The sequence below is a fragment of the Gossypium hirsutum genome, chromosome A02 (assembly GCF_007990345.1).
Source record: "Gossypium hirsutum isolate 1008001.06 chromosome A02, Gossypium_hirsutum_v2.1, whole genome shotgun sequence".
NCBI classification, from domain to species: domain Eukaryota; kingdom Viridiplantae; phylum Streptophyta; class Magnoliopsida; order Malvales; family Malvaceae; genus Gossypium; species Gossypium hirsutum.
The window spans coordinates 5725260-5736726 of NC_053425.1; the positions used below are offsets into that span (position 1 = coordinate 5725260).

At 36.9% G+C, this 11467-nt stretch overlaps 2 protein-coding genes across 3 annotated transcripts in view; both read left to right on the forward strand.

Annotated features, from left to right (window-relative positions):
• Nucleotides 1–3114, forward strand: part of LOC107940136 (nuclear transport factor 2) — a 3693-nt gene extending 579 nt beyond the window's left edge. For both annotated transcript variants that reach the window (XM_041089506.1, XM_041089504.1), the window contains 8 exons: nt 53–187; nt 572–878; nt 1121–1386; nt 1532–1691; nt 1891–2012; nt 2090–2155; nt 2431–2512; nt 2712–3114. In XM_041089506.1, the coding sequence (XP_040945440.1) occupies nt 53–187; nt 572–878; nt 1121–1386; nt 1532–1691; nt 1891–2012; nt 2090–2155; nt 2431–2512; nt 2712–2914 (1341 nt within the window). In that variant the 3' untranslated portion in view covers nt 2915–3114. The remainder of the gene's footprint in view (nt 1–52; nt 188–571; nt 879–1120; nt 1387–1531; nt 1692–1890; nt 2013–2089; nt 2156–2430; nt 2513–2711) is intronic.
• Nucleotides 3115–4457: 1343 nt separating this feature from the next.
• Nucleotides 4458–6134, forward strand: LOC107940132 (uncharacterized). The gene has a single exon (XM_016873561.2). It carries the CDS (start codon nt 4530–4532, stop codon nt 5853–5855), a length of 1326 nt encoding a protein of 441 aa, XP_016729050.2. The 5' UTR covers nt 4458–4529; the 3' UTR covers nt 5856–6134.
• The last annotated feature ends 5333 nt before the right edge of the window (nt 6135–11467 follow it).

Sequence of the window (11467 nt, forward strand, 5' to 3'; positions counted from 1 at the left end):
CTTTTTGTTGTTGTTCTTCCTTATATTGGGTTTTTAAAATTTTTCTTTTCAGGTGGGAACATATTTTGTGGGGCAATATTATCAGGTACTTCAACAAGAGCCACACTTGGTGCACCAGTTTTACAGTGATTCCAGTACCATGGTTCGTGTCGACGGCAATAACAGGGAAACCGCCGCTGCGATGCTGGTACTTTTCTCTTCTCTAGTTTATCGAGTTTGCATTGTATAGTCTTCAAGAAAAATAAGGTTTTTTTGATGTTTTTTTTATTACATTTTCATGGAGTATCTAAGTAGATGGTTCTGTTCAATATTCACAACATTTTAGTTCATTAAATGTATTTGGTGTCTGTTCTTGATATTCAATAATCACATATTGATCGGAAGTTAGCGTTTCGATTTGTAATTAATGGTCCCATGAAAGCAGTAGTAAGGGATAATGTTGTCAGTTGGTAATAACAACCCATTTTCATACTGGTTTTTATTGTTTATTTATGCACTGAATGAATGGTACAATAGGCTTATCGATTCTGTTTTCCTTTTTCTTTTTTTTTTGTCTTTTTTCATTTGGAAGCAAATACATGCTCTTGTTATGTCGCTTAACTTTACCGGGATTGAAATAAAGACGGCATATTCCCTAGAATCTTGGAATGGAGGTGTGCTAGTGATGGTTTCCGGTTCGGTGCAAGTGAAGGATTTCAATTTCAGGAGGAAATTCATGCAAACGTTCTTTCTTGCACCACAAGAGAAAGGCTATTTCGTTCTAAATGACATCTTTCACTATATTGCTGAGGAACAAATTCACCAACATCCGGCAGTCCTATTAACCCAGCACAATTTTGATCTTAAACCCAATGCTTTCGTGACAAATCCTGAACCAGGTATTTCCCGACCTTGTTTGAAATCTATAATTTATAGTGAACTACAAATACAATTCAATGTGACTGTATAGCTTGCATATCTTTAAATGTATTATCCATTTTAGGGAAAGCGTTATTTTTACCATGGCATTGAGATTTATACCTTTTTTTATAGAATCATAGATAATTAATTTCAGATTTCTTTTTAACATCTGATTATAGACTGATTCTGTAATATGTCTACATATTAATTCTCGTTGTAGTACCAAGCTATATGTTGGGAGGAGATATCCACGGACGGGAATTTTTGGCTCCCGATGATGCCAAAGAAAATGGTCTTGTTGACAAGTATAGTTTCCCAGAACAACAACTACAGCAAGCTCCAGAATCTGAAAGTATTGTGGAGAACAACAGTGTGCACGAGTCCAATGGTTTGCTTCTGCATACAGTGAATACTGTCCAAGAGCATGTGCCTCCTCCTATCGAGGAACCTGTCGGGGAACCCCAAAAACAAACCTATGCCTCTATTGTATGTTCTACCCGTTGTAGATAATTTCGTGTCGTTCATATCCTGATATGCTCAAACGAAATATTTGTGTTTATTGGATTAGAAAAATCAACTTCTTTTCCCGACATTAATGCAATTTCTATTGTTTTTTGTGTGATTGTCAAAGTTAAGGGTTGCTAAAGGACAACCTGCACCATTAGTCGTTCCTCAGGTTCCTGTTAACAAGAATACGCCACCTGATGATTATCATCACAACAACTCCTCAAATGCAGTTGAAGTGTCTGGCACTGATATGGTCGATGAAATTTCACCCGTAGAATATGAAGGTAATAAAGCTTATATGTAACTTTTACTATGTGGGATGGCGACATGTATGAGAGAATTGAATTCTGTAGAAACTCTACAAGACTTTGTCAATGCAAATCTCGAAATGTTCATCGGGTTTGGAACTTTAGAAAGGCACTTCTTAGCTATAATCTCGAAGCTAAAAATACACATAGTTAATTTGTTACTTGTGTGTTTTAGGTGAATTAAAATCTGTTTATGTAAGGAACTTGCCCAATACTGTGTCTGAATCTGAAATAATGGAGGAATTCAAGAAATTTGGTGATATCAGTCCTGATGGAGTGGTGATTCGTAGTCGCAAGGTTCACTTTGTAGCTTCTTTCGTATTCCGATTAAGATAGTTTGCCTTTTAATGCTAAAATATTCCGTTTGAGTGCAGGATGTTGGTGTTTGTTATGCGTTTGTTGAATTTGAGGACATGACAAGTGTCCATAATGCTGTCAAGGTCCGAATTTACTTCAAGCACCTACTGAAAAAACCATTTCTCTTGTTTTAGTAGCTAATCTTTTATCAGTGGAAGAACTGTAACTGTAGTTTTAGTAATAAATTTTTCGGGAAAAAGAAATCCACGATCTTTCTTCACTCTATCTGCTTTAATTGTTGGATTTGAAATCCAAATCAAGAGGCGCATTCGTTGTAACATTGAGTTGAATTTCAACATTTTTAGTAAGGTTTTTGATGTTTTCATTTCTATACTAAATTTAGTCAAATCTTATGTAGGCGGGAATAGCACAGGTTTCCGGACAACAAGTGTACATCGAAGAGCGGAGACCAAACAGCTATATCCCATCTCGAGGCGGAAGTATGTATTTCTTTCCCTTTTCTTTTCATGCATGTACTTCTTTCCTATTGGAATATGTTTTATTGTATACACGAGCATCGTCCAAGCCCTTTTACTAGTAGATCCTGAACAAGAATTGATAATGAGAGCGTTGCCATCGAAACAGTGGTTGCTATTTGTTTTCTATTCTTAATTGAAGTGGTTAAAATATTCCGGACAGGGAGAGGTAGAGGCCGAGGCAGCTATCCAACAGATGCTTCAAGGGGGCGTTTTGGTGCTCGAAGTTATGGCAGGGGTGGTGCTTTCGATGGAAATGACCGAGACCACGGTAGATTGAGAGGAAATGGATACTACAGGCCGACTCCTCGCCAAGATCGAGTCTTACCTGGATATCAAGCATCTAGAAATGGAGAAACTTCATAAATTCAGCCTCTTTTACATCATCTATTAAAGGATCAAACCTTTTGCTTTCAGCAATATCTAGATTTTGTTAGATTCAACAATCAATATATAAGATAGGTATTTTTCATTGGAAAAAGGAATTGAATTAGGGTTTGTGATCATACATTGAAATTTGTTCTTTCAATATTTAATAGGCAATATATTTGCAGTTTTGGGGCTCATTTTGCTTATGCCTTCAAAAAAGTTTGGTCTTTTTTTTCATTTTAACATGCAAGTTTTGATCTTTTCAGTTTTTAGCCAAAATCATTGGTCCACCCCAATTTATTTGTTATATGAAAATATTATATTGGATTAGACCGATAGACCGGTTCAACCGTTCAGTTTTCGGATATATTCCCTTTTTTTTTGCCAAAATAATGGATCCGGTCTAATCAGATCGCATCAATTGCTTGGTTCGGCACTTCAATTACCGGACCGTACAAGAAAATTGGCTCAATTAATTTTTGTTATTTTTAATAAAATTATGAATTTTGTAACTTCTTAATCATATATATAAAAAAAGTAGATATCCCTAAATTATGATTTTTATTTTAAATTAGTCCCTAAACTTCAAAGCATTTTAATTATATCTCCAAATTATTGATGTTATATCAATTAAGTTTTTCCATTATTGAGACCGTTAATTTAACCATTAAGTGACATGTAAAATTTTATGTGATATAATTTAAAATGAAATTTTTAAAGAAAAGTAAAATGTTGCTGCATAATTTTAAAATTAAAAACTAAAAATAAAGTAAAACCGAAAAAAATACTGGATGATAATTTCTATAAAAACATTGAAAACCTCAAAATCAAGTTTTTTTATAATATTCATTTTTTCTTTAAAAGTTTCATTTTGTATTATATCAAATAAGATCTGATGTCTCATTATTAGTTAAATTAATGGTTTTAATAACAGTAGGATATTCTTAATATAACATCAATAGTTTAAAGATATGATCAGAATATTTTAAAGTTTGAGAACTAATTTAAAATAAAGATCATAGTTTAAATATATTTACTATAGTTAACTCATAAAAAATAATCTCATTAAGTCAAAATGTATATACTTTTAACAAAATACTATATTTAATGCATAATTTATATAAAAAATAATAATATTTAATAAATAAAATAAAATCTATTAATTACGAAATAATCGAGATTAAATATAATTATCAATGCCGAAGGTTTTAATTAAATATATATTTGAGAAAAAAATTGGTACAATAAGTGAATCGATTTGATTTTTATTTATTATTTTTCCTAGAAAAAATCGTTTAAACCTAAAACTCCCATACCCTAAATTTATAATAATTAATCCTAATTAAATTATTAAAAAAATAAAAAATAAAGAAAAAACCTGTCGTTGGTTATTTTTTTTCTTACACCACCTCCAATGGCAGTTAAAAAATAACGAACACATGTCAAGAACAACGGTTTCCTATTTTATTACCACAAATCCCGCACTATTTTTCAAATGGCTTCATTTCATTTTGCCTTTATTTTCTCATCACTGATTCATTTTCTTCTCTGCCATTGTTGTCGTCATACATGGCTGACGACGACAAAGGGCCGGAGTTTGGATATTAATTGTATGAATAACTTTAGTCGCGACAAAGGAAATTCCAAAAAAAGAAATAAAGAAGGAACAGACATTAACAGGTTCTTCATTGTTTTCTTTTTTGTCCTTCCTTGTTGTGTAATCATGAGTAATTTGGCACCATTCCAGCTATTGGAACTCAATGTCATCTCTGCCCAAGATTTGAAACCGGTATGTCGTCGTAAAATGCGAACCTACGCGGTGGCTTGGGTACATTCGGAGCGAAAACTTTCAACCCGAATTGACACCCAATGCCACACCAACCCGACATGGAACGATAAGTTCGTTTTCCGCGTCGATGATGAGTTCCTCTATAGCGATACGTCTACTTTAATGATCGAAATCTATGCGGTGCATTGGTTCCGCGACATCCATGTAGGGACCGTTCGGGTTCTTGTTCAGAACCTTATACCACCGGTTTCTCAAACGCGCAACTGCCAAGAGCTCCAATTGGGGATGAGATTCGTGGCGTTTCAGGTTTGGAGACCGTCGGGTCGGCCTCAAGGGATTTTGAACATTGGGGCGGCATTGCTCGATAGCTCAATGAGGAGCATGCCTTTGTACTTTCAAATGGGATCGTCAGCGGTCGGGTATCGACATTTAATGGGCGAGGAAGATGCGTTTCAAAGCTCGAATGTCAAGCCTCTTTCGAGTACAAAAAGCAATACCAATAACCATCAGCTTTTGGTTAATGGGTTGATCAAACCCGAGCTTCGACGAACCAAGAGTGATTCAAGTTCGCTTTTTGAGCCAGAATTAAGGCCCAGAAGATCGACGAAAGGATCATCAGTTGTCAATGGTGGGTCAGTTGTTAACGGGTCGGAGATTGGAAAAAACAACTACAAGGTTAATTCTAGGGGAAGTTCGATGGTTAATTATGTGTTTGACAAAAATACTGACAGAAAGAAAAAATCGAGTCCTACAAAGGGCATCAATGGCCCAAAGTTGATATCACCACCAGGGAAGTCACCAAGGCGAAAAATTTGGACCGATTCGGAATTGGGTCCATCGCCATCGGAAGTGGCAGCTGCGGTGTTGAGGAACAAGAACCGTAAAATGGAAGAGATGGAGAGTTCGGTGGGCGAAGGATGGAGTTTAGATGGAAGCATGGAAGGGCTTGATTCGAAACTCGAACGGTGGAGAACAGAACTCCCACCGGTTTATGACTCAAGTAATGAATTTTCGAGCTTCCTTTCTAGTCAGACTCCGACAACAGCAACCAAAAAGTCAAGACATTCAAGAAGACGTGCTCACAAGAAAGGGTTGTTTTCATGTTTCGGAAACATTTGTGGTTGCGAAATCTCAGTTACTTGCGGCTAAAGTTATTGATAGCGATAGTATTTTGCTTCGGTCGATGAAGTTACATCATATTTGATTAATACAACAATATTTTATAATACTAATGGATAAATTACATGTATAGTCATCCAATTACGAGAGTGTTTCTATTTTGGTCACCAACCTAAATTCTTTTTCAATTTAGTCACTAATATTTTCGATTTTTTATCTACCATTAAGTGGTTGATGTAATGCTGACATGGCTATTATTTTATTGGCATGATAACAAATTTAATTATTAACATTTACGCATTTTATCAATTTCATCTTGACTTTTAAAAAATCTAATATATGCATAAATTTTTTTAAAAAATACATAAAAAATTGTGAAAATTTATAAAATCATTAAAAATCCACACCAACATTCCATTAACGACTTAACGATAAAGTGACCAAAAAATCAATTTTCGAAAACGTCAGGACTAAATAAATCTTTTTTTAATTAGGTGACAAAAATAGAAACGTTTTCATGGTTAAGTGACTATCCATATAATTTGCCCTATTTTAAGTGATAAAACAATTTTTTTAAATTTATGTAATTAAATTTTGAAAAAAAACACTTGAATTTAATCTTGAATAGACTCCATTCTTTATAGTAGACTAAAAAAAATGTAACAATAATAGAGCACGTTAGATTTGTTAAAAAATTGGACCACCCAATTAGCCCGATAGGTTTCAAAGGAGGAAAAATGTGTTTAAATATACTAGAACTAAGGGTGCTGACTAAACTAAGGGTCAATGAGTGAAAGAAAGAGATTTCTATAAATAATATATTTGTATATTTAAATTTATTATAATATTGTTGGTAATGGATTCATATTGGAATTTTACTTGAGGATAATGCACTTTAGCGCATTCGAACTCACATCCTTTTATATTGACAACAATATTCATATTAATCTACCTAAAACTCAATTTGACATATTTGAGAGAAAAGTAAAAATAACTGGAAAGCAAAATCACAAATGCTATTTTGACAAAGCTTTCTCTTTCCTGTTTGCTGCCGAGCCTACCTAGGTAACCCGTAAAAATAACTACAAGGCAAAATCACAAATGCTATTTTAGCAAAGGTTTCTCTTTCCTGTTTGCTGACGACCCTACCCAGGTAACCCGATATATAATTTTCAATGAATGTCATGACTTATGAGTTTACCGATTGAAGGGCTGAGATTTTTTCTAACGTCATCAAAAATTTCCATCGCATTTTGGACTTCATCCACCTTTCTTTTAGTCGCATAGGTCAAACAAATCTCGATACAAATACGTGAAGTCGTGAAGTTGCAAATTTGGTAGACGGGAAGTCAGAAAATTCTAGAGTTAAAATTAAATTTTAGGGGAGAAGAAATATTACTAATATAAAATTTTAAAAATTTTGACGTTACTGACATATTCCTCCAGTACTATCGCCCCTGGATACAAGTCAATCACATGGAAAGATGATGCTCCTACCCAATCAGGAATCTCAGCCATTCCCATCATCTAAAATCGTGGACGTATAGTCTGTCATCACTTTTATATATAGTTCAAGCTCAACGAGTTGTGAGATGCGTTGCAGTGCTCACTCGAGAATTGATTTTCCTTCCTTTAGCTTTTTTTTATATCAAATACCTTCATTGAGAATTTCTTACAAAAATATCGTTACCTGTGTTAGTGTGTTTGCTGTAGACGGGAAAGAAAAAAATGGATTCAGGCAATAGCACATCATCAACAATAATGAGTTTTACCATGTTTGAAACCTTCAAATTTAAGGGGAAAGCTTTGCTTTTGCTAGCAATATTTTCTGTTCTTGTCGTAGCATTAATCATACTGAAATGTATGAAATGTTGCCAAAATAGTACTAATGTCGAGCTTGCTGGTGAGGGAAACCTTGATGCTGATGATGCTGATGTACCCTAATTTCTCTGTAGGTAACTTTTTGTTTTCCTTCTTTTCTCAAGGCGGATGCCTGGATATTTGGTTTGCTTTGTTTTGCTTTGGTTTGCTCTTTTTCTTGGTAGCTGGTTGATTTGGAAGCCTTCCTCCATTGATATCGAGCCTTCATTGGTTTACCCAACCAGCAAAATCTTTCCAGGTTCATGTCTGGGGTTTACATAGGAGAACTTAACCAGTGAAGCTCATCTCTGGATGTTGCTCTTGTTGTGAAAGCCTTCCTCTATTGATATCCAACCTCCATTGGTTTGCCCAACCTGCAAAATCTTTCCACGTTTATGCCTAGGGTTTACATAGGAGAACTTAACCAGTGAAACTCATCTCTGGATGTTTCTTTTGTTGTGAAAGCCTTCTGCCATTGATATCTAGCCTCCAACGTTTATGCTTGAGGTTTACAAGTATATAGGATTAGAACCTTAAAAAAAATCTTTTATCATTTAAAGGATATGAGTAGGACTAAATAATAGTCAGAGTTCAAGTTGTTGCAATCAAGTTATGCATAATCTGATGCTTGTATTAAATACTCATGTCTAGAATTTAGGTTGTATTGAAATATAATATAAAACCATGTGGTATGATCCTTCATATTGCTTTGATAGAAGGTAAACTAGACTAAACACGTTATGAATGAACTAACATTGAATTGCTTTTGTAAATTCATTCCTACCTATTCTGAACATCAAGATTGTTATTTATAGAAGAGAGCTTAGTAACTGCTCTGAGTAACAGACTAACCACTTGGATAACAAACCACAACTACCAATATACAACTACTCTACCAATGATACTCTATCATGCATCCATCTTCTCCACCGGCAAGACCCGAAGAGAAGTTTGAAAATGAGTGAAAGAGGTGACAGAGAGAGGGTTGGTAAAAACATCGGCAACCTGATCACAAGCAAGAACTTCGCCAACCAGAAGATCACCCCTGGCGACCTTTTCTCGAACAAAAAATAAGTCAAGCTCTACATGCTTGAATTTAGAATGAAGAACAGGGTTAGTAGCAACAGCAACAGCACTAGAACTATCACACCAGATGGTAGGTGGATCAGAGGACGGAACCTGAAGCTCACGAAGAAGGGAAACGAGCCAGGTTACATCACTAGTAGCCATAGCAAGACCACGATATTCTGCCTCAGCCGTAGAACGAGACACCACCAGCTATTTCTTGGAACACCAAGAGACTGGAGCATCACTAAAATAGACACAGAAGCCGGAAGTAGAGCGATGATCATCAAAATCGAGCCCCCAATTCGCATCTGCATATCCCACAAGGGACAAACACGAAGAAGAACGAATAACAAGACCATAGTTAAGTGTCTCACATAGATACCGCAAGATCCTTTTTAAAGCAACCAGATGTGTAGTTGTTGGACTATGCATGGACTGACATATACAATTCACGGCATATGAAATGTCAGGACGTGTAAGTACCACAGATTGTAAAGCACCAGCCAAACTCCGGTACTTAGTAGGATCACTCAAGCGGTTACCATCATCTTTAGACAACTGAGTCGAGCTAATCATAGGAGTGTGGACGGGCTTCGCATGAAGAAGCGAGCTTCTAGCAAGCAAATCCTGAATATATTTCCTCTGACACAAATAAACACTACTAGAGGAAGATCGTGTAACCTCAACCAAGAAAGTAATGCAGATCCCCCATATCTTTGAGTGAGAACATAACATGTAACTGGTCAACGAAACTAGTAATAGCTATCGACGCATTACCAGTAATGATGATATCATCGACATAAACTAGAACATACAGCGTAGTACCTGAAGCAAACCGAACAAATAACGACGCATCAGACCGAGACACAGTGAAGCCCACAGACAATAAAAACTGCTTTAATTTGTCAAACCACACTCGAGGTACTTGTCGAAGACCATACAGAGCCTTTTGCAATCTACAGAAAAGAGGTTTTCCATCTGTCCCAAACCGAACAAATTCCGAAAGTTGATGCATAAAAACTTCAGTATCCAAATAGCCATTTAAGAACGCATTATTGACATCGACTTGAAGAAGTGGCCATCCCCTCGATACTGCAATGGACAATATGACTCAAATAGTGGCCGGTTTAACCACTGGACTAAAAGTTTCCTTAAAATCGCACCCTAGTACCTGAGTACAACCCTTAGCAACCAACCGAGCCTTTCGTCGATCAACAGATCCATCAGGCTTTCTCTTAATCTTGAACAACCATTTGCACCCTATTACTTTCCGTCCAGGAGGTAGCGACACGAGCTCCCAGGTAGAATTAGCCAGGAGCGCATCATACTCTGCTTGAACAGCTAATTTCCACTCTGGATGAGCAATTGCCTCATCAACAGAACAAGGCTCAAACTCAGCAGTTTTAACCGCCAATACCTTGGGCTTAAAAATGCCAGCCTTGGACCGGGTAACCATAGCGTGCGTATTCCCACAAGGACATGGTAACGAGACTACAGAGGATGTGGGAGCAGAGGAGGACCTACTGGAATCAGACTGGGAAACATCAGAAATACCCGGTGGGAAAGCAGCAGGACCATCCGATGGTAGACAACAAGGGGTAGACTCAGTATCAGACGGAGAAAGAAACTCAGCACGAACCACCTCCCGAGTGATAACCTCGCGATTGGGTTCAGACATAGAACAAGAATCACGACGAACGGAGGGTGGACGGACAAGCGGAACATATGTTACACTGGTCGATGGAGTAGCCGCATTAGACACCGTGGGAGAGGAGAACATGAATCGATTTTCATCAAACACCACATGACGGGAAAGGATCACCGACCCTGCTGGAGTGAGACAATAATACCCTTTGTGTTGAGAGCGAAAATTAAGCTTATGACGCTGAAAAGGGCGGTGATACGAAAAACAACAGCAGCCAAAAACCCGAAGATGATCATACGTCGGGGCACGCCCATAAAGTTTTTGATACGGAGACTGTCCCTGAAGAACCGGGGTAGGAAGCCTGTTGATAAGATGAACAGCACTGCGAAAAACATAACCCCAGTGTTGCATAGGTAGATTAGCCTGAGCTAACAAGGTGAGACTAGTTTCCACGATATGCCGATGCTTACGTTCAGCAACCCCATTCTGTTCAGAAGTGTGAGGGCAAGAAAGCCGATGAAGAATACCGTGATCAGCAAGGATAGAGGCAAACGCTCAAAACTCACTTCCCCAATCACTCTGGAAGGTCTTAATAGGCTTCCCAAACTGAGTGACGACCATTTTCTGAAATTGAGAAAAACACTCAACAGCCTGTGATTTACGTTTAATCAAATAAACCCAGGTGAACTGACTGTACATGTCGACAAAAGAAACATAGTACAAATGTTCGTCACAAGCAACCGAGGCCGGACCCCACAGATCAGAAACAACTAACTCAAACAACTCCTTATATTCAGTAGTTGACGGAGAAAATGAGAGTTTATGAGATTTCCCTTTTTTACAAGCAATACACATATCAGAAAGAGACTTTTTATTGGTAACAATACCACATTTAGTCAAAACATCATTAACAACTAAGGATGATGGGTGACCAAGTCTATTATGCCACAAAGTAAACTTATCATCACATGGCGAACTGGTTGGAAAATCAACATTGTGAACTGCAGACACCGGTGGTGAGGAAAGAGATGAGTCAACTGAAAACTGATAAAGCCCGGCACGAACTTGG

Coding starts and splice junctions, on each gene's coding strand:
- LOC107940132 (XM_016873561.2), top strand. CDS start 4,530: ATGAATAACTTTAGTCGCGACAAAGGAAATTCCAAAAAAAGAAATAAA.